The sequence below is a fragment of the Hipposideros armiger genome, unplaced genomic scaffold (assembly GCF_001890085.2).
Source record: "Hipposideros armiger isolate ML-2016 unplaced genomic scaffold, ASM189008v1 scaffold_110, whole genome shotgun sequence".
NCBI classification, from domain to species: domain Eukaryota; kingdom Metazoa; phylum Chordata; class Mammalia; order Chiroptera; family Hipposideridae; genus Hipposideros; species Hipposideros armiger.
The window spans coordinates 2,063,514-2,088,265 of record NW_017731460.1 but is presented as its reverse complement, the minus strand read 5'-3'; the positions used below and the strand labels follow the sequence as shown (position 1 = coordinate 2,088,265).

The window sequence follows — 24,752 nt, the reverse complement described above, 5'->3', positions numbered from 1 at the left end:
TGCATATATCTTAGTAAACTAGTATGTTTTCAGGGTAGCTAGGTGTTTGAAGACAAAGATAGCAAGAGTTAGCTTTGAAAACGAAGACTGGCAAAAGGCTGCAACATATGAGTATCATTTACTAAGAAAAACAAATAGCATTACTTCGTGCTAAACTGACTTCGAAGACAAAGAATTAAAACAGCCATCTGAAATGATATGGCTATACCATGATACAAATTCTAGATTTCTTACCATATTTATCTCATGCCCACTTTTGGTTTTCTTCAATTATTTCTTGAATTTTAGTTTCATTAATTTTTTTCTTTACTATTTCTTCCCTTCCACTTCCTTTGGGTTTAACCCCTTCCATTAAAAAAGAAAAATCCTGAGTTAGCTGCTAAGCCTATCAATATCAATTATTCTTTTCTAATATAAGTACAAAAAGCTATTCTTTAAGTATGACTTTGGCTGCACCCTACTAAGTTTTCATATATGGTATTTCTTTATTGTTCAGTTGTAAATATTTTTATTTCCATTATGATGTGTTCTATGACCCCTAAGTTATTCAGATGTGTGCATTTTAATTTAATTTCCAAGTGTATTGAAGGGGTTAACTTATTATTGATTTCTAAACCAATTGTACAGTAGTCAGAAAAAGTGACCTACATGTTACAGAGAGTATTACAAGGAAAATTTGCTAAATTCATAGTCATAGTGGGAGAATGTCTTTCACTAATCAACAAATCAGTCAGCTCAAAATTAGTAAGACATAGGAGATCTTAACATCACAATTAACAGATTAGTCACATGATCACATTTGGAACTCTTCATCAATCAAATTGAGAATACACATTATTTCCTGGTACAGAAAATTTATTTTCTAAAAACTTATTATGTACTTACTAGGGCACAAAGCGAATCTCAATAAGGTCTGTAATATATAAGGTCACTTTTTCTGACTGCAATATGTCAGGTAGCAGAAGTACAATGACAAAGAATAAAGGTAAAGATATAGAGAGTAACCGAGATTAGAGGCATGTTTAGTTTGTATATTAGGGGTAGGGAGATCAGGGAATGCCTCTCTCATCTGGTTACATGTGAGCAGTAAGGGAGCACACCATTTCGATATGTGGAAGAGGAGGACTCCAGAGAGAGGAAAGGGTAAGCTCAAAGACCCCTAACGTGGAGGAGTGTGTTTGATGTGTGTGGAAGTGGAATAAGCAAGAGGGCTAGTTGTGGGAGATGAGGTCAGAAAGGTAATGGAAAGACAGATTGTGTAGTATCATTTAGATCATGGTGAGGAATTTGACTATTATTCTGAGTGATATGAGAAGCCATGGTGGGAGGGTAGAGAACTTAAGTATTTTGGAAAGATAATGTTGGCTGCTAGGTGGAGAGAGCACACTGCAGGAAAGTAAGGATGGAAACCAGGCTACTAGTTGGGAGACTACTGTAATAATCCCAGCAAGAGATAACAGTGGCTTGGAATAGGGTGGTAGGAAAAGAGTGGTGAGAGGTGGCTGGCTTCTTAAAATAGTTTTGAGGAAGAGCCAACAAGATTTGTGGGTAAATTTGGTGGATGGTCTGAAAGAAAAAGAAGGATTAAGAATGACTGCCAAGGGCCAGCCGAGTGGCGCGGTGGTTGGGAACTGGCTTGGGACGCCAGAGGGCCCCGGTTCGGATCCCACATATGAGGGCCAGTGACACTGCCCTCTACAGCTAAGATGCTGAACAACAGCTCAACCTGGAGCTGGGCTGCCATGAGTCGCCGGGGAGGGCGTAGGCTGCAGCCCCTGCTGCAGTGGGTTGCCATGGGCTACCGTGTGTAGCCAGCAGCCAGCGTGAGCGGCTGTCCAGAGGCTGGCGACTGGTCTGCCTCCCCCAGGAGGAGCGCAGTGATGGTGCCAACTTGGGCCAGTGAAGCGACGTCCTCCTCAACTAGACTGAAGAACAAAAAGGACAGCAACTTGTCTGTTCCCCTTCCCCCAATTCCCAGGCACTGTTCCCATCCCCGCGATTCCCCAATAAAAATCTTTAAAAAAAAAAAAAAAAGAATGACTGCCAAGTTTCTACCATGAGCAACTTGTAGAACAGTTTCCATTTACTGACACTGGTAAAACTAGAGAAGGAGCAAGTTTCAGAGGAAAACAAGAATTCAGTTTTGGGTAAATTTAAAATGCCTAAAAGACATCCAGCTAATTAGATATGAGCCTGAAGTTCAGGACAGAGGACAGGGCTGAAGACACACCTTTCGGCCTCACAAAAATAAGAAAGATGGTAATGTAAACCATAGCATTACAAAGGCTCTTAGGAATTAAATAGAGACCGGTCTGAGGACTGGCACCAAGGCACTCCAAATTCAGAAGTCAGAAAGATGATAAGAAAGCAGTAAAGAGATGAGAAGGCACAGACAGTAATGGAACCCAAAGAATGGTGTCCCTGAGCCCCTGAATGTTGGTGTTACAGCTCCCACACTAGCAAGTGCAGTACCTTGCACAGAGTAGGTATTCAAAAAAACATGTGACTGATTCCAAAAGTAATACTTGGGGACAAATGTAATTAATTCTAATATCTGCTCTTTGAAGTTTCAAAGATGGCTCTAGGACCATCCATACAAAGTTAGAGATGTGCTCACCTTCATCTAAATCGTAACAAGAATTTATTTAAAGATACATCGGCCCAAACAACAAACTGAATTTCTCTAAGAATCTTTAAAAATGAGAAGGGAAGGAAAAAAATTGAAAACTAAATGTTAAAAAGTCCTACATTCACACAGGACATAAGGGAGAAACAACCTGTGTTCACATTCCAACATCTGGACTCCCACACAAGTTTATGTCATGCGTAAATCAATTGCATCTGTATTTTACAATGTTTACTGAAATTATTTATGCTTAGAATTTCAAATTCTAGGAGAACCAAGAAAATATGAATCGTCCCAGCTGACTCCTGTTCACAAAATAAATAACCTAGAGCTGATCATATATTTTCTGATAAAGCTTGTATAGTCTCATACAATTAAAGTAGACATCTAATTTCTATGGCAGTATTCTGCATGTTAATTTCTGAACACATTCTAATCAAGTTATTTTAAATTATGAGCAGAAAGAATTTATAATAGGAGGTATCTTGTGCTTCTCTAGTAATTGTGTGATGGAATATAATTTAAGAATGGAGAGGCTAACCAATGAGCCAACTGTAAATATTTCACACTTCAGCATAACTGATATTATGCTATAAATGTCAATTTGTTAGCAAAATGATCATCAAACTGAGTAGGAAAACACCTTCCATGCCCTTTTTTTGCCTCCTGGAGCAAGGATCTCAAGAGTAATTGCATGTATGATGACTTTTAATCACAATGGCAAAACAAGAACACGGGAATGACAGTACTGCCACTGTCCTGTGAAGGGGGCAGGGCAATTCTTTCATACACCATGTGGAAAAAATGCCACTGACTTAGGTTCTACTTCTCACATAACGTATTTCAGAGAAGGTTAGTGAAAAGAGGGACACAATTACTCTGTAAATTATAGAGTGCTATCAATTGTTGGAAATTCTCTAAATGGATGGGAAACCTAAGAGAATAATCCAGTCACTAAAATGGTGAAAGCAATAGTTAGGAGTTGGCAGAAGAAATAATCAGTAATTAGAGAGCAATGGTCTTATTCTAGGTAAACAGGAAAGAATGTGATGTTTATTTATTTTGCTCCCTGGGTCTCTTAGAGGATAGGTAGGAGGCAAGAAAGAAGGGGGAGCAAAGACTATTTAAAAATAAATCAAAGTTACAAATGCATATGTGTTATCAGGCATAGTAATGGCTCTCTACAATTATAAAATCAGTTCTGTTTTTCAGGCAGAGAATTCACAGCTTGTGGGATTATCCTGGGTTCCCTGATTTTCTGGTCTCTGAATGCCCTTTCAGGAAGCTGTCTATCAGAGGTAGGGCAAAGAAAAGGAGACAAAGTGAAAGAGAAACCTCTCTGAGATCTGATTTGTTATGACAAAAAGTTTGATTAGGAAGAGACAAACCATGGTCTAAAATAAGATTTTTGATTAGTAATCCATTTAAATTGTCTATGTAACTCCTAATTCTTGTTAACATAGAAAGTTAAGAGTTGGCCATATTGATTTAATTATTATAAATCTACTTCCTTATCAAAAAAAAGATATCTGTTAAGCCAGTATGATGTAAGATCATTGGTTTCCAGAGTTACAGATGCTGTTTTCTTGCTCTCTAGATGACATTTTATTTATTGATCAAAAAAGAGTAACTCCTATTTTATGTAAATTTAGAATAACAAATGGAAGTCTTTTTCCAACTTAGAAGCTTTTCCATTCCAAGATTTTGTACACTTGGCACAAAAGAAAATTAAAACAAAAAGAATAGAGATGATGGAAATTAAAGGGCTAAATGCACCACTAGGAGATAGATACCCAGCTTCAAGTGATACATTTTGAGTCTATTTAAAATAAGGAACTTGAAAAAAAAAAGAAAAGGAACGTGAGAGTTGGTTGTAATACATTATGCCAAAAGATGAGAAGGCTGAACAACTCTGAAGACAACACCAAACAAGTAGAACCCTTCTTTGTCTTTATAAAAGTCAAATGCATAAATGCACGTGAGTATATACATATACACATAACACACAAATCTTTTGTTATCTTGTAAGATTAATTTAAGACCCTCTGGATGTCATCTTTTAATACATGTTTTCAGTCACCAAATGTAAATTAGCTGTGGTTCTGTTAATGAAAAACTCTAAAAAATTTTTTACAGATTTGTTCTCTTGGTTCCTTTAGGGGTAGATTTTACCAATATGTCACATACTAAAATAACTATCCACAGAAAAAAATTCAAATAGTTTCAGGGAAATCAACACTGACAGTTGTTGCCTTCCATAATAGAGAAACACATTAGCCAGGCTCTAGCTGTTAAAATAGGAAATCCAAAGTAAACAGCAGTTGTAAAAAGAAGCTTTTATGTAAACTGTACTAGTTCAAATAACAGCCTATGCCAACCTTCCTTCTGCCTGAAAACCCATTACAGATGCTTGACTACTGATTGCAAAATAATGTGTAGTTAAGCAACAGGCCCCCGCCCCAAGATTGTTTAAGTATCAAACCAAACATGTTACTAGGTCACAGATATTAACAAGTCTCTCAAGATGGTGATGGTAATAGGGCTCACAAAACAGCCCAACATATGGTATGGAGAACTTGGCTGGGTTGGAAAGAGGTCTAGACCTGCCTCCAGACTCCCACACCTGCCTCAAAGTTAATGTGGTCATCACTGCCTCCATATTTCTTCCGTAAGTTGATGCGGCCTGGTTCAAGCCTTTAACACTCCCTATATCAACTAGAGTAATGTCTTTTAATATATGGCTTAAATACCTTTGAGATCAAGGAAGCTACCATCATAGTGTTTTCTTGATCAAAGGTTCTGAAAGAATGTAATGGGCAAAACAGAGAGGCAAGAGAAATAAAGCCTAGTGATAAGAATGAAAGAAAGAAATGGAGCAGTTAGGCAATACATGTGGGGAAAAATAGGAATACCTCGAGGAATAACTAGCCAGGCAACTTCTCTCCCGAAATGGTTTCGTGACAATGTAATCTCTGCTCAGAGCACACTAATAATAAATCACTTTCCAAAATCAGATACAAAAATGGCTATTTCAGAAAACTTCCTCCTGCAATAATTAATATTCTATTGTACTTTACAGTTTGTAAAAAGTTTTTATAGAGAGAAACTACTTGATTTGCACAAACATTTGTAAGGTCGATATTCTTAATATCCCCACTTTACAGAGACGAAAGAAAGGTTTGGTTAGGTTAACAACTGCTTCAAGATTCTTATCTGATAAGCATCGGAGTGGGAAGTAGAGTCAAGTTCTCTGAAGCCAAATCCAGTGCCTGTCCCAATAAGCCTGTGTGTGTGAACAGAAACTGGCTGCTTCTAGATCCTCTAACTCCAGGTGTCTTCAAGGTTCTCTGGATATGGTCAGTGTTGATTTTTAAAAAGCAATAGGGAAAATCAATGAAATGACTCACTTCTCAGAGTTGCATTAACTTTTTCAGGCCACTGGAGTACAATTTACTAAATTACCTCTCCTAGAACACTAAATAGGACCCTAGTGGGTCAAAGAGTAAATGCACCTCTGAAAAGTGAGCCATTTATTCCCCTCTTTCCTGTGGTACCAGATGTAATATGTCCCCTATGACAGAAATATGAACCCATTTCCATTAAAAACTCAAGAAATTGTCCAACACTAGAGGAAATAAGTATAGGGAAGCTTCCGGGGGGGGGGGGGTAGGAAAAAAACAACACTTCTCTTCTATAACCCTACCCATAATACTGTTGAAAATTCAACATGTACTTATATGAAAATATTTACTTTTTATTCATTGGGAATTGCTCTTAATCCAGACCTCAAAACAGAATAAAAACATAAATTCAAAGATGATGGTTTTCAGGAGGAGATACATAAGATATCATGACGGTTAATTTCATCCTGTAATGCAGTATTTAAAAAATCAGCTCAAGGATTCATCTTGTTTATGAAATAAGATATACATCACAAACAGCTGTTCTTTCACATATCTCATTATACTACAGGGTATCCCTTTACTTGAAAATAAAATTCCTTGGCTGCAAGTATATTATTACTTCTAATCTCTATAAAAGCATACATCTGAATACATTTTTGAGTTTCTTTAGTATGAAGAGCTACCGAGTTAACATTTGTGAGATACTTTAACAAAGCCCAACTTGAAGTTTTCAGCATTGTTAGTCCCTTACTCTTCTGGAAGATGGCAATGCAATGAAAATAAGACAACTTTAATTTAAAAATCATCCAGCTTCTAATTAAACTGCCATAGGCAGCTGGTTGGATAAGTTTTAATCAGTTTCAATCACCTATTGATTGGTATACTGAAGCCTAAAAAATTAAAAGTAAAAGATGATTGGGGAATTGTCCCATCTCAGAACAACAGTAGAGGCCTCTGTAAATAACTCCTCTTTTAACCATCAGCTAAATGAACACTTCAATACTGCAGTACAAAGTCTTCTGCAAAATTACTTTAACTAACAAGCAGAAATTTATCAGCTTCAGCCAAAATCAATGCTGAAATCAATTTGAACACTGGTTGTGTCTAAAGGGGCTCATTGGCAATTTAGGGAAATTACACCATGTAAATGCCTGTGCTTTAATTGAACAGTTTCATCAACTAGGCTGTGATTGCTGTCCATTCATTTATTTACTTTCGCTGCAGCTACCATTCTGCAAAGGAATAGCTTTTGTCAGGCTGAAGAGAGGCACTTTGTCTTCATTTTGTGCACTTTTGTGCATAACAGACTTCATGAAATGGGCGTATCATGACTAGGGTCAAAATAAACCAGGAAGGACTATTTCTTTTAACATTAAAACTGAACACCACTCAAACTACCATCATACTTCCACCTTCTGGGAATAGTCAGGTTTAAACCCCCAAACAAGAAGGAATTTGAATGACCTCCCTGCACAGGGCACTGTGCCTCCTCTCTATTTTGAGGAGCTATGTTTTGGACAACAGAAGTAAAGTGTTTGGATTCTAAACTCAATTCCACAATGTTTTTTTTTCTTTTTTCTTTGAGATATCTTTAATGACTTCCAGAGATATATAAACTGTATTAGAATACACTCTCTTCAAAAATTAAGCAACATTTTGTTTTACGGTCTCTGAGATTAGTCAAGAAAAGGTGCTACTCTGCAATCCATTCAAGAGATTAAGGCTTAAAGATGTCACATATATTGTTAAAGTAAGATTAATGGAAGGAGAGAGGAAGTGGGGTCTGTGTGGGAAACTAACTTCCTTATAAGGATCAGCAGCCAAAACACCAACAAGGTACCCAAGATGACTTAAATACACACAGAAATGCACTCACAGAATCATAGGAAATGAAAAAACCCAAAGATATCATTTCTGGAGAATCACATACTGAAGTAACTAAAGTTAACATTTTGGACATTCATCAGTTATTTCAAAAATTACAAGTTCCAGGGAAGGAGGGAAGAAGGAAGACAACTGGTTTGTTCATACGGGTCACCTGTAAGGTATACACACCCGATGTAAAAAATAAAAAGCACAACTGTATTTGCTAGAAAATGCCAGCAGAAATCCTTAGGCTCGCACAAAGTCTGCTTACTTTAGCTCCTCATAGAACGTGAATGTAATTATTCACTAGGAAGGGCGCTGGGAAGGGACTAAGAAATTATAAGTGTGAGTTTCAGTGGGGATGCCTACTCTACCCAGCTACATCCCAGTGTTACTGGGCGATAACCCTGGACATGTGATGGTGGTTCAGCTTGGAAATGGAAATGCAGCCACTGATTCTGAGCAGCTCTTGTGTTTTGGGTGCATGCAGGCAGGCAGGACCTTGAAACATGTTACTCGGACTTCCAGGGAAGCAGGGAAATTTCTCATTTGTCCTTTTGGTCAGTTACCCCAGCTGTTATACTCTGCAACACTAAGAATTACCTTAAAAAAAAGTTAAAAGGGAGAAGAACTAAATGGTGTACAGAAACTTAACTCAGTACATGGGTTTATGGTAAAAAGTCATTCTGTAATTTTATCCTTTGTATCCTCTTTACCACTATAAAGTTTCATTAGCTACATATACATTTTGTTGCTGAGACATTGTACAAATATTTTTTATTCATAGTTTTTAGATAACTTTTCTGAAAACTTAATTATGGTTTAATCAGAGCTTTATGTTTATTGACTAAGTATATAGTTACATTTTGCTGCTACAGTTAGCAGTTGTAATAGAATCAGTATGTTTGAGAACCTTACACAATACATATTTTCCAAATACACTAAGCTTGTTAAAATGCTATATTGATTATGCCCTAAAGCAAGTTCTAATTTTGTCTGAACATTTTTCATTTCATTTTTTGAATTCACAAAACAAAAACCATGAACTCTGCTTTTAGCAATAATACTGTACATTCTTTTTCTTTCTTTTGCAATACTGACTCTAGGAAAAGTATGGAAATTCTGAAGTCAAGAGGATCACATAATACAAAGTCATGCTTAAAAAACAAATTAATGTTTAAAAAAACTTTATGATTAATATCTGCATTCTAAGTCTCTCTTGCTATTTCCCCTCTAATTTAGTAATCTGCTCCTCTGATTCACTGTTAGTGCACCAATCAGAACCTAAACATATATCACTCCAGTAAGGCAGCAATTTAATGGAAACATGGTCTCTTATATCAAAGTAACCAACAACAGAGCAATGAAAAAAAACGGTGGCAGAAAGTTATACACAGTAAATGCCTTTTGGACTTTCCAGTGAATTATTTTCCAAAAAAGCAATTTAAGTAAATACCCTAGATGCTGTGGTATACAAATATTTGCTTGTGCTATATGCCAACCAAGAGACTACAATTTTCTAACACATCAGAAACTGTAAAACAGCTGAAGAAAAAAATTAATGTGCCTTATAAATCAAGAAATGCACCGCCTCCACTAGCATAACCATACAATTAATCCTGGTATTTAATTATTAAATTCTAGGGTTTTGATAAATAAAGAGACCCAAAGGATAAACCAAATAAGTTTTGTTGCAATAATTCTATCAGCCAAGAAATGGCTATTTAAACATCTACTAAAAAGTCTCTAAAATTAACAACTAGACATGGCACATCACTGACTTTCAGAATTACATATTAATTTATATCTTACACCCAAAAATTATTTGGGTTCAAAATTAGGAAACTCAAGGGAGTGAACGGCAAACACAAAAACCCTGGCTTGACAAGTAGTCCCACGTACTGAGCTAAGTGTCAAAAGACCTGAGTTCTAGTCTTTTTTTTTTCCCTAGCTCTTATATGAAGGTATAATTGACAAATAAAAATGGTATGAATTTAAGTGTACAACTTGATGTTTGTTCTTGAGTTCTAGTCTTGATTTGACCTTGGGCATGCCACGTAACCCTTCTAAGCTTTATTTTCTCACTGGTTAAAGAAGGGGGTAACCATACTGACCAAGCCTTCTCAGCATGGGCTTAGCAAGGTCTCAAAGGTCCAGAGTGAGTAAGCCCTCCCATCTCTCTGCCCTCCCCTGAGCTCACACTACTCCAACCACACTGGCCAAACACATGTTCACACTCGCTTTAGGGCTTTGCCAAGAGTGGTTCCTTCTGCCTGGAAGGTTCCTCTTCCAGGTTTCCCCGTGATGGGTTCTCTCCTGGCCTGCAGGTCTCAGCTCAAATATCACCTCCTCACATAAGCCTTGCTAAGCACCTATTTCACTGTCTTCACAGCACTTAGGAGGTCTGACTGATGTCATCTTATTTGGTATTCATTTCCTTATTGTCCGTTTGCCCCACTAGTGTGAGTCCAGGAGCACAGGGAACTTGCCTTGTTCACGACTGGATCACACATTCTTACAACCGTCTTGGTACAGAGTAAACCTCGGTAAATACGTGTTCAATGAATAAATGAATCTACAATAAGACAAAATTTAAAAGAACAAAACCAAGCAACATAAATGATGTAACATTTTTATGCTAGCTGGATGCTGAATTTAGCTCTGGACCTTCAGACTTGAGAGTCACGTCATGGCCAAGTCTAAGTGGGAATTCTTTTCTCATGGTTCGGAACAACAGCCATGCCATTCTGACTAAGGCAAGCGAGTTCATACCTCCCAGAGCCATGGACAGCACTTTGTGTCCATCCTCAGGTTGCAAAGCACCTGTCTCTGCAGGTTAATTCATGCCATGCTGACTATGTGGTTACAGTAGGTAAGGCATGGTGTTGGGCCCTATGAGGATGCCCACCCAGATTACCTGGGCACGCCCCGTACTTATCTGTGCACAGAGCCCCTCCCTCTCTCTGGACACAGGTCCAGTGAGAGTCAGGCTGGCCCTGACAGCGAACACACTGCCCTCCACCCAGCACATGCTCAGAACACAACCATTCAACAAATGAATGGAGGAGGATTGGACAGGCACAATTTGCAGACCCCCTATTATTCTCTCCATGATCCTCTGGGTGGTCTCTGAACTATCCACATCTCTCTGTAAACTCAGTACCCAGAACCAGGCACTTTTAAATCCCAAAGTGGCAAACTGCAAGATGAAGTCAAACTTGGATGTCATACCCTCCTAATGCAGCCAGAGAATAGATTTCAAAAGGAAGCTAGGCCTCTTCCACCCTTTAAAAACAGGAGGGTGTTAATGTTTATCAGCTCACAGCCACTTCCACTAGGGACTTTAAATTTCTTCATAAAGAAAGCATTCTTAATAAAGTAAAATATTAGGAAGACTTGAAACTTCAAGACATTTTTCCCTGAAAGGAGATGGTGCTGAAATACTTAGATTCAGCAAATTCTTACTTGAAATATTACCATAATGTATTGATTTTTACCAGACTCAATTGACTGAAAAGTTGTTTGTATAGCAATATTGGCCAAACCAATATACTAGAACAATTTTGTTACCCATAGTAATCAAGTGCATTTCTGAAGTATAATTACACTGTCATAAAAATAAAGCCAAGATACACTTTTCCAAGCAATAAAACAATAGAGGCTATAAAACAGGAAGAGGAATAGGCTAAATAAATGAGATTTTTAAAAATGAAATTTACTGTCTTTCAAAAGTACCACCACCTCCTCTTCCTTCCCTTAAGCCAAGGTTAGCAGAAAATAATCAATACTTCAATCTCAATAAACTATTTCAATAATAGTTAATTCAGGTGGAAACAGAGTCTGAAAATCTCTGCTCAGCGACCTGTGACATCCTGTCATGTTGGTTGAATGCCAATAATCCATCATTGCCATAATGGATACGAGCATGTGCGAAGTTATAGGAATGTGGCGGGGGGAGCAAATGTGGGAAAGGTATAGAGCATCGCGAGCTCAGGCTCATTCTTTAGACTCTAATCAATACAATGCACATTATTGTATGAAACAAACCTATAACGGTGAACGCTGAGAGAGGAGGAAAACATACATAATTAATTTTATTTGACAAATACTCATTGATTTTCTGAAAATATTAATATCCTTGCTTGTCATGTGATACTATAATGCAATCCAGCCACATACAAGTATTTAATTTTGCATTAAGATCATGTCTTGTTTGCTTGTTAAAAATACGATCTTGGCTTCAAGGAAAAGGCTCTTCATTTGATTGGAAATTTAAAGTTACAATAAATCAAACCATCACCCTACTCTTGGGTCAATATCAAAACAATTTAAAAACTACCCTTAATTTACAAGACACACTTCAAGGAAAATATATAAAGGTGTGGGGTTCCTGATGCAGTCAACAGAGAATGTGGGGTCAGACCTACTGCTGTTTAGGTTTGGCGCCTTTAGGTCGGCTGGTGGAAGAGGAGAGAGTTTTCTGGGTACTACAATAGGTGGTTCCCAGTATTTTCATCAAGGACTCTTTTTATTATGTTTTCTCCTCAGGAATCCCATGAGTTGAAATAGTGTATTTACTAAACAGCATTTAATTAGACAATTAATGTATTTTTCCCATTTTATATAACTGACCACCAGAGCTTCTAATTTTCATGAAATAAATCATGTAACTATAATGAGTTGATATACTTCCAGCTCCAAAACACAAACGTAATGTTTTCGTCAGCCTGTTACAGCCGTATCACAAGGGCAGAATACAACTTAATAGTTCATGTGATCTCATTTATCATCTTCAAGGACCATCAGCCTACTGCCCAACAAATACCTCATAGAATAGGTAAGATAACATCTTGGGGAATTATTATTCCTTCCCTCTTCTTGTTGTCTCTCGATATGGTCAAATTAATTCTTAAATATACCATTGTATATAACCCATTTTCAAAACACCATGTAGGCAGCACATATGCTACCCATTATATCACTGAGAACATGATCTAAATCCAAGTGAGACCCTTACTGTGCTGTAGGAAGCAGCTAGAGATATAAAATTCACCACTGTTTCAAACACCTAGAAATAAGACTACATGGGCAAAAAAGCTGACAACTTGTCTTAGCCTGAGTAATCTGCATTAAGAGAAAAATAATATAAAAGATGATGCTTAAGTGCTTGTTGGCTAATTGACTTAGCATGACTTAAGTCCTAAGAGTTGAATATTACTTCATTTCTGGACCCAAAGCTTAAGTGATTCCATCAAACTGAGGAAGGAGCAAAGAACCTGAGTGACTGGCCTTCATTATCACAGAATGTTTCCAAAGGAACTGGGGCTGTTAATTACCTTCATTCCAATGTGATATGGATACAGCACAAGAAAAGAGGATAGTAACTAGTATTTTGGGTTAACAGACGCTAAATACTCAAAGTTTTAACATTTGAAAGAAAATGAATCATTCAAACGTATGCTCTTACATTTAGAAATTCTTCTCCTCCTAGGTTAATGTGCTAAAACAATTATGCAGCCTCTAAATTACGCAGGTTATAAAATGGGCTAGATATGGGAAGGACCCAATTAAAGAGCCCTACTAAAACCTGCTTGAAAAAAACCTCCACTTTCCTCACTCTCATTTCAGCCAACATATATAAGGCATCTGTTCTATCCCAGGACTGTGAAGGGTACACTAGAAAGCACAATGGACTCTGCCTGACCTTGAGAAACAGCCCTGCCTGAAAGAGAGCACACAGTGAAAGGAAGGAGTACTGTGGGGAGTTCTGGCTCTGCCTCTGCATGGCCAGAGGAATGTGAGCCCTTGCTTCTCCGGTGGTCAAACAGGCTTCACGTGATACCAGCAATGAAAACATATATGTACTGCGATAAAAGAGGAACTACCTCAGAACTTAAAAAAAATCATTGCATGCAAGATATTATAAGATATAATAAAGTCATATTCACGAGACAACTAGAGACTCGAGGGAAACATAGGAGTATACTATGTATAATATAATGTAGAATTTCTCAAAGTTAACTCAACACAGCTCTAATTCTGTGAGATGTTTATAGGTGTACCTCAAAAACAATACTATGGCCAAGTAAGCACAGGAAGCACAGGGCTTAATGATTTTTCTGTTATTATAATAGTACTATCATTGCCAGTAGCTAACATTTAGTGTCAGTCACAGTGGTGAGCCTTTCCTATGGAACATCTCATTTGATCTCACAACTTTATGATACAGACAAAATTGTTATCCCCATTTTATACATGGTGGGACTGAGGCAGAAACACTATACAACTTTCCCAAACTTACACGGCTATTAGTGGTAGATGGCGGATTCAAACTCAGAGCCCCCACACTTACCCACAACACATACTGTTCTCTACTTTATCCAAGTTTTTGCAATTGACTGTGACTCTTTCAGAAAAGAATAAAACATGCATCTTTCCCGACTTAATTTTTTGGGAGGCCAGCTTGTAGCACTTTGAGAAATGGAGCAATAATGGAAGTGCATTCATTTCCTTTTCCTTCTAGGAAATTATTATTCTTCCTTCTAGGCTTGGGCAATACTTTAGTCTAAGGTATTTCCTTTACGATCCATTTCACCCAAATTAGTAATCCAAGAGATACCAACTTCAAATGATCTGCCTAGGTCACTGTCCTAATACAGAGAGGCTCAGCAGGGGGCTACACGGAGAATCCACATTTGGTTTAAATGTCTGGGCCCAGAACCTCATACTGCATTAACCAGGGAGAACATCTCAAGTTAAGGGGTGAAAATGTGATCGCCTATTAAGTAACATGTATTGCGGCTTATCCCTTGAAAATCACGAAATCACATCGAGTGAAGCAAATAAGACCTAATATTAAATTTTTGCTTTGCATTTATTAGCTTTATTATATTTTATAAGGAAAAAAATGAAATAGGCCCATTAAGCAGTTTTGTTACCAATGAGTGGATTTTCCAATATTTTCTTCATCTAGTTTATGTAGCATAGCCTGTAATGTAATCATTTTGTTTGGCAAAAAAAATCACAATTTTTATAGTCAACACCATTAAGGTAAACTTAGTGTAGAAGAAAGTCAATCATAACATATCAAACACTTCGTTTTATAGACTTTAGTAAAATGGATTTTCATTTCTTGAAGATCATACCATTTCTCTGGGACATAAGGACAACATACATTGAAGCCCAGGCAAAAATCAAGGCCAATGATCAATGACAAATGGTTATGCAATTTGGTATCTTCATGTTCTCTCCTCTTAAGAATCACCTGGGCAATAGGACAAATGAAATGTCTTCTTTTTATAAAAAATGTACTATGTAAAATAAAATACTAAATGATCATGATACTGCCACTCATCTTCCATAAACAACCACTGTCAAAAACATATTAAATCTTACAACATGCATATTGAGCCTAAATGGTAGCTAAGTGAACTCTCAGGAAAAGTTGCTAATGTCACTGCAGCATTTTAGCAAATTAAAGAATTTGTGCTAAGGATATGTGAGATTATGTCCCCTTGGATATTATGGCCCTAATAAAAGGAGAAGTTCTAGCCATGCTTCTTGCTAAAAACAGCATTAACCAGGCGAATGGCGAGTGATTATTTAATGGGTATAGAGTTTCAGGTTTGCAAGGTGAAGAGAGTTATGGAGGTGAATGGTGCTGATAGTTGCACAACAATGTGAATATACTTAATGTCACTGAACTGCAGACTTAAAAATGATTGAGATGGTAAATTTTATGTTATATATATTTTATCATAATTAAAAATATTCTTAAAATTACTAACATAATTTTGTTGTAATTTTTCCTTGCTGGGTGGGCATGTTACTTCCATTTCACTGTACCTCCCCCCTCCTTTATAATAACCTATGTTCTAAGATAAAAGATTAGAATTTTAACATATAGGACATTATTTCTAATAAAAATTATCTGCTGGAGTTTGGTGGTCATATGTTTTCTCCCTTCTAGAATAAACCAGGATAGTAAATTCACAATAGGCTTTCAATTAAAAAACACAAACACGTTTGAGAGTTAAACATTTGGTGAAATAGCACAAATAACAAGTGGGCTAGGAGTCTAAAGAAATGTTTTTGGATTCCATTTGAAGCCAATAAAAGGAATCCAAATAACTGCTAAAAATCTTCCCTGTATTATTATATCTGGCTATCAGCATAAAAGCATTAAGAAGCAAGGTTGAGGCTTTGGAAACTGCTCTCCCAGGGAACTCACTAAAAGCAAACTGGGTATACATGTTCTTTCTTCTTTCCTTTCTAAAGGTACCTGAACCCAAGAGCCTTCAGAACAGGGTAAAAATTCAAATCAGGTAAGAGTAAGGAGGCGAAGACCAAGATGCAGAGATGCTGTTTCTACAGTACTGGGGGCTGCATGGGAAGGAAAGCTAGGATGATCCAGGGAAGGCCAAGGGGAGCCTCAAACTCATTAGACACATTAGGCATCAAATATCTTAAGGGCAAGACCCAAGGACAGTGTAAGACATATGACATTACTTAATTCCCTGAATTATCAGAGTGGAAGCATTTAACATTCAGATCAACTATTCAGAGTACCCAGTCATCTATAGGAAAAAATAATCCAAATATACAAACATAAGTCCATAAAGAACTATATTCAAGAGGAAAGACTCATATCCTGGCTCTACCTGCAGAGAGGACTGGAGCCCTGGGTTGGGAGCTGGAGCAGATGTCCCTGAAGGGGTGTCTAACCCGAGGAATCTAACTCTATGCTAAGGCTGCATTTACATGTGGAGGTTGTTCTAGGGTTTTAGGATGTGACCCTTCATGGTCTTAGGACAATAGGGCAATTTTTATCTGTATTCACGTGTTTAGTTAGAACTTAAAATTCTAAGACTATTAGTAACCAATTAGAAAATAAATTATTTTACAACTTTGAAAACATATTAGTCAGGGCCGGCCGAGTGGCTCATTGGTTAAGAGATTGCTTTGGGAGCGTGAGCTCTGAGCGGCCGGGCTGCTGGTTCGGATCCCACATGGGCCAGTGATGCTGTGCCCTCTACAGCTAAGATGGTGAACAACAGCTCAACCTGAAGCTGGGCCTCCGTGAGCCACCATGAGCAGCCGTCCAAAGGCCGGCGACCAACTGCCTCAGCCGGGAAGAGCGCAATGATCACAATACCAACATGGGCCAGTGAAGCGATGTCCTCCACAACTAGACTGAAGAACAAAAGGACAGCAACTTGTCTGTTCATCTTGCCTGATTCCCCAACGCTGTTCCCTCCCCAAATTCCCCAATAAAATCTTAAAAAAAACCACAACCATATATTAGTATCAGCGTCAAAATATCTAAGGTAAAAACAGAATCATGTGATGCGGGGTTAGCGTATGTATGGAAAACAGCTCTCTGGAGGAAAGCTTTATTACTCCCTCAGGGCTTTCTTACAGAGTATGGATTTTTTAATTCCTAGTGGAATATTTTTCATACACCATTGCAGACTATTAAGTACCAGATATTACATTATGTAGTTTAAACTTTGCACTACTGCATGAGAAAGACTTCCCTGTCGAGAGAACTATTTTTTATGGTTAGCATTTTTTAATATGAAAATGAACACTCCTTTAGGGTAAGATCACTGCAACCAGAATTTGGGGGAATTTTATAACTTAACATATTCATCAATGTGTAGAAATTCTCTCAGGGGAGTAGGGTGAGGAGAGAAGGAAATACAACAGGAAGAAGGCTTTTTAATAACTTATAATGTCGACACAGGGCAAAGCAATGGTATTTATAAGGTCTATCTTCCACTGGGCATAGCTGTAAACAGGCTGGGGACTAGCATAGGGTGCTAGCAAGTTAAAAAAAATATCATGGTGTTAAAGAGCAAAGCAAAAAAAAATGCATTAAACTTCAGGCCAGTTAAAGATACACCTGCTAATGGTGGACTATTAACGGCTCACCCAGGAGAGATGCAGACTCGGAAATATTAAAAAGGCTATATAAATGCACTCTTCCAAGCAATTCCTGAGAAAATAGATGCTTTGCAGAATTTTGGAGTCAAATGTGGAAATAAAACCTAAGCGCTGACAGTCATTTAAAAATCTTTGCCACGGAGAACTGGGATACCCACATGTGGCAAAAGTGGACAGAAAGTTTAAACAAAATTGACTACTCACTTGTAGACTGTGCCTCCGTTGCCATGACCAAGAGTGTCTCGATACCGTATGTCTTGTTCATTCATCTCCACAAGAAAGAAAGAAAAACAAAAAGGGTGTCATGCTGTGGATGGAAATGTCAAGGAAAAGCAACTCTGGGCCATAAACAACAAGCAGTCTGGGTCATTTCAAGTTCAGCTGCAAGAACGAGAAGATCAATACAACATTTGCTGTCCAATTTATAAAAGACGATACCAAGGGACAAAGTGATGGAAAGTTTAATGACAATTTGTTTGCCTGGGTCATTTCATTAAAGTTTGATAAAAGGTGTCAAAATGGAATGATATAACATAGCTCAAAAGGGTCAGGTCAGAGATACGGATAACAATACAGTCTCCAGTACTGCATAGAGCCAATGCCGAATAGCACTGCACGTAGCCAAAGTCAAACTTGGGAAGACAACACACGCGCACAGACACACACCCAGTCATCTAATTCATGATCTGTAAATAAATCAGCCCCTGAAACCTCCTCAGGTGACCCTATAATTAACAGTAAACAAACTGAATAATGTTAATGGTTCTCCTAGAGTAGATACAGCTTTTCCTTGGAAATGATAAATCAGTATACAGCCAACAACTGGGTAGAAATCATATGCTGATAGAAAAGGGCCAAATCAATGCACTTTAAAATGCACATATAATCAAATATTATAATGCGTAAAGAAAAACACATAAGCATATGATTCTTAAAAACGAAAGCCATTTTTGTAATTTAATATATAAAAACATATACATTTTCCCAGTTTCTATGAAACTATACCACAAATACTACTCTCATTTGTATCATGAATAGTAGTAATTTTAGTGTCCACAAAATAATATTTTAGAGTTTTAAAGAACTCCCTAAATAATTATTTATCAAATGACTTTAAGACAGTTAAGATTATATTTGATACATTCAGTAATTTTCTACACACTGGTCTAGTTGCTTAAAAATTAACTGCCAACTTTGTTCACTAAGTGGCTTCAATAAAGGTGTTATTTTCCATACAGCTAAAGCTTGGGAAAAGCCATACTAAGCCCTGAAAAAAAAAATCAATTTCCAGGGAATTGTACTGCCTTGCATGGGCAGAGAATGGATGGAGTTTTTAATTCAATATCACCTGGAAAAAAAATAGTTTGCTTTCAGACCATTATGCTATAGCTTTAACTATTTTGCCCTACTCTAAACTTCCAACAATTGAATAAAGCAAGGCTTCATTTATCAAGGGAAATATTTTTCTCCTATACATTTCTGAGGTTGAAGCTTCCGAGAGCTGTGATAATTAGGAATACAGTGCAGGTAACAAAAACAGCTTCCTTTCCAAGCTGTTTTGCCAATCCCTAACAGAATATTGACAGATGAATGTGTAAAGGCCAATTCCGCACCCAATTTAATTGTAGTACAACCTGATTAATGCAATTTGTGATTAGCTACTTACTATATTTAGGCTAAGTGGAGAAATGACAGACAAGTCAGAAAAACTGGCAACAATTTCAGGGAAATTCTGTTCTTTACTACCTTTATGTGACTAATATGGAAAACTAAACATTTTCACCTGTATAAAAGATGTGGCATGAAAAGAAAACCTCATTATTCTGGACCAAGTGATAAATTTTAAGACAGCATGAAAAAAAAGCAGCACATAAAGTAACTTGAGATGCTAAACTAGCAGAGTTGCTACTGGGTTTCTTTGATGGATGGGTATGAAGAATACATACGTAAATAGCAGTATCTACTTGCGAGTACAAATAGGCTAATTCCTTTCAAACATTTCTCTAGGTAGTCTAAACATGACTCTAATAACCAAATTTGTACCATTAACTTGCCTAACAAGCTGCAGCCTCATCATGCCTTGAAGTAAATTTTTAGGAGAGAGATGTTTTACTGAAGTCCTCAAGTTCTGAATTAGTGGCACTGAGGTTTAAGGGTACGCAGGAAGTGGCCATGGAGATATAGGAGCTAGGCTCTAGAAGGGCACAATCTGTGGTCACATCCCCTCCAGTGCCCCACTCCATCAGGGCCTTCCATGTAACAGGACTAGTAGTTTCCTCTCATATATACCAAGACATGCTGATGTTATACCTTCCAATAATACACTGGGACAGACCTAGGACTCTGGAGTGGGGCTATATTTTGTGGTATCTTGTTGGAGAAAGAGCAGGCAATGGGCTAAGTGTGGCATGTCTCTCAGCAGCTTCAACTATTATAATCCTGACATTATAGTCTTTTTACCTCTACTACCCACCAGGCTGAAAAGAGAAGTGGAACAGCCACCCACCCAGCATTGCCAGCCCTCCAATCTAAGCAGGAGTGGCAAGCATCCAAAGGAGTCAGGAAATAGAGAATGCTGTGTGGGCCGTGTGTGCGCGCACACGTGTGCATATACACACACACTAAGCACTATGTAAGCAGATTCAAGGATGGAAATTTGGAATCCCTTGGACAATAAGGAAGATTGTAAGTTTAGTCTCATTGAGAAATGGTTTTGAAGAACAAGTTCTAGAACCATGTTGCTTAATAAGACAGTATCCATTAAAAAAATGGTTAAAGTGTTTCTATGATGTTTTAAAGTTTTATAGACCTTTGCCTGGCAAATGAATTCACTGATAGGTTTTTATATTTAAAAATGTAAGATTCTTTTTCTTATTTGCATTTTCCCATTTTTATATGATATACAAATATTCTTTAAAAAAAGTTTTACAAAGAAAAAACTATTAGAGCTGACCTCATGAATTGATTACAAACAAAATTTTCAGAATTTCATCTCTCTGATCAAAATGTGTTACTTTAATTTATCTCAACTATGAAGAGAAGCATTAATGGGAAACACGAACAGTTAATAATATTTTTGCCTTTTTAGTTTAGATAAGCATATTAATCCAACTTTTCAAAATGAAACACAGGAAGAGTGCTCATTATGATACAAAAGTGAGGTTGAAAGCCTGAGTATGCCATTTATTTATTATAGTTATAATCAGGTATCATAAAAATCACAGAATTTCACAGTATTTTAAGCATTTAGCCCAACTCATGTAGGTCATATAACTAGTCAATAACAACTAGTCAAGGTTGGAACTCCATTTCAGTATACTCTGTGGAATGCTGTATCCTAGCAGCTGACCTCAGGGGTAAGTATGTAGGGACATCCTCTCCATCCATGGTCACTGGCTCATAGGAAGGAAAACAGTCAACTGAAGGGCACTCACGAGTCAAAAACAAGTTCATTAGCTATGGTGTTTGTTTTTAAGAAGCGACTTGATTTTAAAATCACATAGCTTTTTATATAGAAAAGAGGTGAAATAAAGTTTTTATTCAATAAAGATACCAAAATAAAATTTAAATATAACTCATAAGTTTCCTTATTTTGACTGAAAAAAAAAAAAGCCATGAGAGTTACAATTATGTGTCCAAGACGGCAAATGACCTGGGAGAAACAACTGGCACTGGCTCTGCTCATGCTGAAAGAGAGGCGAGGGCTGTGGGAGACATGCAGACATGACAACCCAGGGCGAAAAGGGTGTGTTGTGTGGGTAAAGAAGGGTGGTATGTAGTTTAGACTGACATACACAGTCTCATTTATGTTTGAGTCTTCGTATGGGATCTAAGATGAACCATAAGAATCTAAGACTTTTATATACTGGTGATAATACAGTTTTTCAAGTAAATTTTACAGGAGAATACCTATTTTTCTTCATCCTCCTTTTTTCCCCCCAAACATAAAGTTTTTCTAAAGGCATTTGAAGTTCTCAAAATACCAGCCAAACACAGCAGGATCAGAATTAGTTCTAGATCTGTGTGACTTCTCAGCACATGTATACTTGATTTACCAGGAATAAGAAAATAGTCACAAAATGTCCTACAAAATCTAAAAAATAAAAAGAGGAAAAACAACTTTAGAGATGCAAAGGTCAAAACCACACATCCTTGTAGTAACTGCGCACTTTCTAATTCCTTTATATTGACCCACTGGGCCATTTTAATCAGTTTCAAATCCAGGGCCAATGTTAAACAGATGATACCGCACTAAAAATGAAGTGGGGAGAAAACACATCCAGAAAACACATCAGTGGTACTGATTTATAGTTCTAAATAAAACATGCCAAAAATACCTTACTTTTTTTTTTAAGCTAGAAAAAAAGGAATCCTCCATCAGAAAGCAATAACAGAAAAACACGGTCTCCATTCCAAAGACTAAATGTTAAACTTTTTAAAAAAGTGCTTGATTTAATATAATATTAATGAAATTAATAGGAAAATGAAATGGAATTCAATTATGGATCAGCAAAGAAAATATTCTTTGTTTATTGTCTGTGTTAAGAAGAATCAGTATCTATCGCTTATAAATCATTAAAATAAAAATGCTCAATTAATCCTTATTTTATATGTAAAGGTCTGACAGAAACTAGTCCTATCACTAGACCTTTGCTTCACAAATCGAAGCAATAATGGTTTCAGAAAGCAGTCACACTCTATGAGCAGACAATTGGAGAGATTTAGTAAATCCCACTTTATAGAGCAGAGACTAATCGGAAAACACAAGCCAGTCAAATGTTTCTTATGAACTGTTGACACTATATCAATGCTGAATCAATTGGTGGCATTTACTCTGAGTGACAGAAAAGAAATAAATATTTATATCACATAACCTATATCAATGAACCCAGGCAGAAAGCTATTTCTAACCTGTCAATATTTGATTATCTTGAAGAATCATGTCCCTTTCTTTTAATGATTAATATGAATTCCTTATTAAATCTAAGTGGAGGCTAGTGGAAAGGCAAATCATTATTAATGCTTGAGAGCATAAACCACTAAAATAAAAAACTATGCTCAAGTGTTAAAGTATCGTTAAATGTGACTTACATCTTCCATATCAAGTGGTGTCAGCGTTCAGCCCAGAAATTTATTGATGCCCACAACTGAGCACATTACCTCGCTGCAATGTAATCTCACTCACTCTTTAGTTACTCTACAGCACCAAGGAATTGAGGAATTTGTAGAAGGAAGTATTTCCAAAGGTGGAGTTTTTTGTTTTGTTTGTTTTTGTGTATGAAAGTAAATAAAAATAATAATAAAAGGCTACTCCTTAAAAGAAAGAAAATGCCATCCTGTTTAATGTGGGGTTATCACATTCCCAAGGGAAGGCAATAAACATCTTTAAGTGTCAAAAGCCAATGCCATGACAATCTTCCACCGCAGAGAACCTCATAGCTGAGACCACTAAGATATTTATGGTACCAGGTTTGTTGTCAAAACATTAGAAACATTTCAGAATGTTTACTTTTGCAGTAGAAATAAACTGTTTTTCATTTCTGAAAGAGGAATCTATGACAGGTTATTTTCCATTGCCTGGGTTGAACAAATGTAGTTAAAGCTTCCTAATTTACGTCAATTTTGAAATATATTTTCCAGCTGAAAAGCACAAGTGACTTGTACATAAATTACATAAATTACAATTAGTTACTAGATGTTGAAGATACATAAATATCCTAGGCTCGATATTTCTGCTTTTAGTCAGGTTTCAGACTGATTCTGAACATATACAAAGCACTAGAGGGACAGACATGTGAACCTCAATCTAAACAAACCTTTAGCTGCTTAAAATTAAAAGTGCACATTAGGTAAATATGATCTAAAATCCTGAGGCCATCAAGATTATAAGTATAACACCAGATTCTCCTTAGCTGTATATACAATGTTTAAGGACTAGAACTCACACATTTTGGATGATGATCAGATGTCAGAACCAGATCAACTTCCTTTTTCTAACTGTATTCAAGGGATTGTGTGCTAAACAAGTAAGGCTTCCAGAAGCAATACCATATAGTCACCGTTCTAAGGCACACACATCTATCAGGCCACAAAGTTACAGGTGATATTAAAGGACAAGCACGAGGACCCAGCTTTGTCTTCTTGACATGCTCCACTACAAGCACTTGATTCATGAAATGCCAATGAGGCTTGGAGAGGTCAGCGTGTGAAGGCACTGAATAAGCATCTGAGATAATTAAGATTTCAGCCTTCGAAACATGGACGGGAAGTGAACAGCAGTTAAGAAAATCAATAAGAGTCTTTTATTTGCAGTGACACAGATGTCTCAGTCAATAGAGCCTAATAGGCAGGCTTAATCGCAATGGACAGGCGCCTGCCTCCGAGGCTATCAAAGGGCTTCCTCTATAACAAACATTAAAACGCATTTATGTTGCTATTGAAGAATCGAGGACCCTGTAGGTAGCTTAATTTACCAGTGTATGTTTAAAAGCACTATACTATTTCAGATGTGTCCATTTACTTGAATCAAAATTAGTGAGCAATAACTGGCCCGCAGGCCCGTTTATCCCTCTTTGGCTGGGTTAGGTCATGCAGCCTTAGATGGTCAGCCAGCTAGGCAAACCAGGACTCCCAAAGCCCAGGAATTTTAAATGACAAAGATCTGCTGTTACTATTTGCCTGAAAAGCCAGTGCTAGTTTCAGGACAAAAGAACTCTGCTAAGGTGAGAAAGTAACAGTTTTTTGTGTTTTTTTTTTTCCCTCCCCAAAGATAATGAAAGAAACAGTCACCTCAGGATACAGGGCCATTTCGACAACCCATGGGTTGACACACTTGTTCAGAACTGATTAACTTTTTTTAAACTGAGATGGCAGCAGGGTGTGTGCATGGTACTTCAATCTGCTGGGAGTGA

At 37.2% G+C, this 24,752-nt stretch overlaps 1 protein-coding gene across 4 annotated transcripts in view; it reads right to left on the bottom strand.

The window, feature by feature from the left end:
- The window catches only part of MAP2K5 (mitogen-activated protein kinase kinase 5), a 249,102-nt gene that overhangs the window by 175,703 nt on the left and 48,647 nt on the right, over positions 1-24,752 (bottom strand). For all 4 annotated transcript variants that reach the window (XM_019647308.1, XM_019647307.1, XM_019647306.1 and 1 more), the window contains one exon: positions 18,046-18,110. In XM_019647308.1, the coding sequence (XP_019502853.1) occupies positions 18,046-18,110 (65 nt within the window). The remainder of the gene's footprint in view (positions 1-18,045; positions 18,111-24,752) is intronic.